This window comes from Galeopterus variegatus, unplaced genomic scaffold (genome assembly GCF_000696425.1).
Source record: "Galeopterus variegatus unplaced genomic scaffold, G_variegatus-3.0.2 Scaffold1237, whole genome shotgun sequence".
Taxonomy (NCBI): Eukaryota; Metazoa; Chordata; class Mammalia; order Dermoptera; family Cynocephalidae; genus Galeopterus; species Galeopterus variegatus.
In genome coordinates this window covers 349,222-354,970 of record NW_007727348.1, presented here as the reverse complement: position 1 = coordinate 354,970, position 5,749 = coordinate 349,222, and the positions used below count along the sequence as shown (strand labels likewise).

Here is a 5,749-nt window from a genome sequence, read left to right as displayed (position 1 = left end):
CAAAAAAAAAAAAAAAAAAAAAAAAAAAAAAAAACACCCCTGATACTACATACAGAATCAGCATTTGATTATGGGAAAGTTAGTTGTAAGAGGAGACGAGAAGAAGATGGAAGCTTTAGAGTAGAGTAGAATTTTCAGTTACTTAGATGTAGATGGTTAGAGTTAAAGGTAGTAAAAGATGAACTCCTTCCTCAAGTACTGTATTAAAGAAAAACCTATACTACTTGCTACTACTGGAACTTAAGAAGAAAAAGTTCTGTCTTTAGGGTATTTACAAAAAATTGAACAGTTGTGTTCCTTTGTGGATCTTTGGAGAATATTAGAACACATTGTGTGAATTGAAGTAACTGCTGAAAGAGTTTTGAAAAGTATTACTTACTTTCTTGCCTCATAGTTGTGTTTACATGTTAAGACAGATTCCGCTGATTCAATTCTGCCCTGTACACTTTAGACACTGAACCATAGCCTAAGGCCTTAAAATGTTATTGAACAGAATTTCAGCTCAGATCAGTTACAAAGTGCTCCGGCCCATGGGTTATTATAGATTCATTATTTCCTTTTAAGAGGTGTGAATCTTACAGTGGACATCTCTGGTCGTTTTAGGTGGTTTTAAGAAATGTAGCTGGCATTTTGAGGGGGATGCATCCTTGAGTAGGAAAATGTCTTAAATTGATTTTCAGTACTATTTCAGTCAGCACTTTGAACTGCTCTTAGGTATCTGATACCATTACATTCTTGTGGTCGATAACTTTCCCCTTTTTGTGCCTTACTTCACAAGTTAAAAATGCTTTCTTTCCATAATTATTTTGGTATGTATATTTTATCTCTGATCCAGCGTACTGCTGCATACCTGGTAGATTTTCAGTGGAAAATGATTTGAAGAGCCAAAGATACCCACATGGCCCAGTCATTCCAAGACTCATTCCCCGTCTTCACTTCAGATTCAGCTTAAAATCAACACTCAGAGGCCTCTAAAACCACCTTCCCTGTATTAGTCTGTTTTTGTTGCTTATACCAAAGTACACTGAACTAGGTGATTTATAAAGAAAATGAAATTTATTGCTTACAGTTTCTGAGGCTGGGAAGTCCAAAGTCCATCTGGTGGTGGCAACAGCCACCCAGGGGTCTCACATTGCAAGATGATGGAAGCAGAGAGGGTAGAGAGAGAAAGACAGACTCTCCTCTTATTTTAAAGCCCTCAGAACCACGCCCCTGACCACCATTTAAAATCCATTCACTACTGCATGGTCCTACAATCCAATCACCTCTTTAAGGCTCTACCTTTCTTTGTCTTTTTTTTTTTTTTTTAAGGCTCTACCTTTCAATTACCATAATAGGATTTCCCATCGTAACAATCACAATGGGGGCTAAGTTTCTAATACATAAAACTTGGGAGACAATTCAAGCTTGTATAGTTTTGGGGGGACATAATTCAATCCACTATGCTCCCTAAATGATTCCGTTGCCGGTCCCTGGTACGGGTGCGACACCGAGGGTTGTGATCCCATTACCGGTCAGTAAAAAAGACAAAAAGGGAAAAAAAAAAAAGAAATAGGGAACATGAGGAAAGAGCAGATTTAAGAAGGAAGATTAGTTTTTAATTCTGAGCATGTTATTTGGAGGGCTAGCATTTGAGTGGAGAAATGTGGTAGGCAATTGGAAAGCTACCAAGGCCTAGGATTTGGGAATTATTTGCAAAGTAGTTTTTGAAGCTCTATGATTTCAAAGGAAGAGAAGAGAGTATGTGGAGAAACAATGGAAAATAGCAAATTCTTGGGAAATACCTCGTAAGAGGATGGGAAGAAAAGCCAAAGAATGAACAGAAGCAAATAGGAGAACCAAGAGAGAACAACATTGGAAAACCCAAGAAAATGTTTTTTTCAGGAAGAAGTAAGATTCAAACCTGTTTTCTTCGGAAGGGACTCTGTTGTAACCTTGGGAGTGTGATGTGTATTTTTTTTATCATCTCATATGTTATTCTGCTATACTGTTTAGCATAGTTCTTTACACATAGTAGGATCTCAGTAATTTAGCATATCTTAAGGGACTCATGGGCTCTTCCTCCCTATCTTTAAGGATTACTATTTGGCTGAATGTTATATAGCTCAGGTTCAAGCCACTCACTGATTGTGCAGTTTAGTGTCCTGCTGAAGATTTGAAAGTAAATTCACTGGGAATAATTTGTACTTTGCAGTTTTTTTTTTTAATCAAGTTATCTGTTTCATATTCTATTTGTGATTATATTCTTTTTCTTTTTGGTGCTGGCCAGTCCAACCTTGGTATTATAAGACCTGTTTGTGGTATATTCTTGATCTTGTCTGTATTTGAATCTTCTTTGGCAAATGGTGGAAGTCCTAACGAGCAATAATCAAAGGATCTCAAAGTGCAAGGAGGAAAACAGTTAATAGGGGTTAGGGATAGGCTAAGTGCATGTATTTTTATCTTACACTTGAGCTATTTGGTATATGAATTATTTTAGACTGTCTTCAGAGAATATTAATTTGATCACTTTTGATAAAATCAAAGAGGAAACTAGAAAGGGAATAGCTCAGTATAAGAAAGAAGACAAACACCAAAAAACTGAAGCTGATTTGTGGAAAAGCTGATTAGAAAGATTTCAGCAGCATTTTGCAAAAGAAAGCTAAAGAGACTTGGTTAATCTGCTGCTGCATTTTATCCAGGAAAGACGAAGATAGTACTGATGTTGACCCTCAAGTATAGTGTAAACAAAGAGAAATCTATCTCTGATAAAGAGGATTTTTGAGCAATCAATAATATATAAATTTATAATTCATTTATAGGAAATAGACTTTTGAATATGTAAATACAAATTATTGAGGCAAGGGAAAATAAGCGAGTATAATTTGTAACTGGTTTGATATATAACAGTATCTGAAGCATCTATATCCTGTTTTGTATGACAGTATCATTAAAAATAACAAAGATAAAATGATCAAAGTACATACCTAAAAGTACAGACGTCATCTGATGTGTTAAATTTGGTACTGTATAGCATCTCTATAATCACATTCATTTAGCAGAGGTTATTAGAACAAAGTTAACTAGTTGTTAAAAACAGTACGAGTGGGGCTGGCCCGTGGCTCACTTGGGAGAGTGCGGTACTGATAACACCAAGGCCACGAGTTTGGATCCCACATAGGGATGGCCGGTTAGCTCACTGGTTGAGCATGGTGCTGACAACACCAACTCAAGGGTTAAGACCCCCTTACCGGTCATCTTTAAAAAAAAAAAAAAAAGAATACTAGCATATCCACTTATATGTAGAAATTTTTATGTGGTTTGGATGTTAGCATTTCATTTTTGGTAAAGGAAGAGGGGATGTTTTGTAAAATTTACTTCTTTAAGGTCTGATTTAGTAAAAACATTTGTTAAATCTGGATATTTAAATAGTTCTTTTTATTGAGAATTTTTATTTGTCTTTAATTTGGATGAGTTGAATAATGATAAATATATGTATTTTTAAAAATTTAGAACAGTTTATGCAAATCAGGAAATAAGTATTTTGCTTTTCTAACATTTCCTTTCTCTTGTGGTTGAATGTTTATAGCAGTGTACAAGCTCTAACATTTATTTGTTGATTTCTCTTAGCTGTTATCTTAAAAAAGTAAGTTGGTTCATGTTCAGAGTTATTAAGTCTTATTAATTTAAGATTAAAAGGTCTGGGCCGGCCCAGTGGCTCACTGGAGAGTGCACCACTTGGGAGCGCAGCAGCGCTCCCGCCGAGGGTTCGGATCCCATGTGGAGACCGGTTCCCGCTCACTGGCTGAGCGTGGTGCGGGCGCAACACTGAGGGTTGCGATCCCGTTACCGGTCAGTAAAAAAGACAAAAAGGAAAAAAAAAAATTTTTTTTCCTCTTATTTACTATGTTTTACATCTGATTGAGTGGAGAGGATAGGAATGGACCCAGTGAATGCAACAGTCTTTCTTCCATTATATTCACATGTGTCATATGATGTTATAGCAAAACGGTTTCTGAAGCCCTTTGAACAAAGATAACAATATCACAGAGCATTTAATATTGTCAACAGCACATTCCTTCCTCTCTTCCCTAGTTCTCTATATCTTTGAGTAATATTGGCCAGAAAGTATATTTGAAGAGGTTCTTTCTAAATGTATTTTAATGTTCATGTTAATTAGACATCTTGTATAGTAAATTCAGTACCTATAAAATAATTTTGTCTTTATTTAATTATTGCACTTCTGATCACTTGTAGGCGAAACCTAACCAAACTGTCCCTGATCTTCAGCCACATGCTGGCAGAACTAAAAGGAATCTTTCCAAGTGGACTCTTTCAAGGAGACACATTTCGGATTACTAAAGCAGATGCTGCAGAATTTTGGAGAAAAGCTTTTGGGGAAAAGTAAGTCTCAAGATAATGAATTTGAGCTATGAAAAACTAAAGCTTATGTTGTGAGTTTTTATTTAGTGTTTTATTAATGAAATATTTAAAACATGGGAAAGCTTTTGAGAACAATAATGAATATATGTGTATCTACTTCTTCCCAAAGAATACAGAATGTTTTTACAAGCTTTAGAAAAGTTAGTTTAAAATACAAGCTTTTAGTTAGTAGTAATGGTCTGGCTACAGATTTCATTTATTTTATTAAAAGGATAATCTCATCTCTCTTTTTGTGCTTCTCTAGTAGAACAAATGTCTAAAGATGAGATTCTAACACCAAGTTCAAGGGTTTGGATTCCTGTACCAGCCAGCTGCCAAAAAAAAAAAAAAAAGAGAGAGACAGATGAGAAAAGGGATTAATTTGTTTTGTGACATTTTGCCAAAGAATATCATGAAAAGATTTCTCTGTTACTAATTTACTGATTAGAAAGTTAAGAAATATATCCTTTACTCCTGCCTTCTTTCTGTTCTCAATCCAAAATATAGCTCAGCCTCTTTAAAAGAATTGAAATTGATATTGAGAGCTTAGTGTGTAGCTTTTTCTTTTTCTTGGTTATAGCAGTGCCTGGAATTATACGCAATCTCACTTTGTATCCTTTCTCCCACCCTCACTCCAGGACAATAGTCCCTTGGAAGAGCTTTCGACAGGCACTACATGAAGTACATCCCATCAGTTCTGGACTTGAGGCCATGGCTCTGAAATCCACTATTGATCTGACCTGCAATGATTATATTTCAGTTTTTGAATTTGATATCTTTACGAGATTATTTCAGGTAGTATACTTAAAGTTGAACTGGTTACTGCTGCTTTTCTGAAAAGAAAGCTTTTTAAAAAAATAACATTTGGGGTTTTGTCTATTATCAAAATATTTTAATTCACTTTAGAAACAGTAAAGATTAAAACTACACTGTATTATGTAGATAAATATATATTAAAAATAATAACCATACAATCTGCTTTCTTCTCCTCACATCTTTCTTTGTAATTGAATATTCTTTTGTATCATTTTCATGGTTGTAGAATGGCCAGAAAATGGGTGTAATATAACATATTTTATTTATTTATTTTTTATTTTTATTTATTTATTTATTTATTTTATTATTATTATTTTTTTAAATTTTATTTTGTCGATATACGATGTGGTTGATTATTGTGGCCCATTACCGAAACCTCCCTCCCTCCTCCCTCTCCCCCCTCCCACCCAACAATGTCCTTTCTGTTTGCTTGTCGTATCAACTTCAAGGAACTATAGTTGTTATGTCTTCTCCCCCCCCCCCCCCCCCGTTTGGGTTTTTTTTTGTGTGTGTTTTTTTTTTTTTTTTTTTT

At 35.0% G+C, this 5,749-nt stretch overlaps 1 protein-coding gene across 1 annotated transcript in view; it reads left to right on the top strand.

Annotated features, from left to right (window-relative positions):
* The window catches only part of CBL (Cbl proto-oncogene, E3 ubiquitin protein ligase), an 82,121-nt gene that overhangs the window by 52,126 nt on the left and 24,246 nt on the right, over window positions 1-5,749 (top strand). Inside the window, exons 3-4 of the mRNA XM_008575772.1 lie at window positions 4,237-4,383; window positions 5,040-5,196. Coding sequence (XP_008573994.1) covers window positions 4,237-4,383; window positions 5,040-5,196 — 304 coding nt within the window. The remainder of the gene's footprint in view (window positions 1-4,236; window positions 4,384-5,039; window positions 5,197-5,749) is intronic.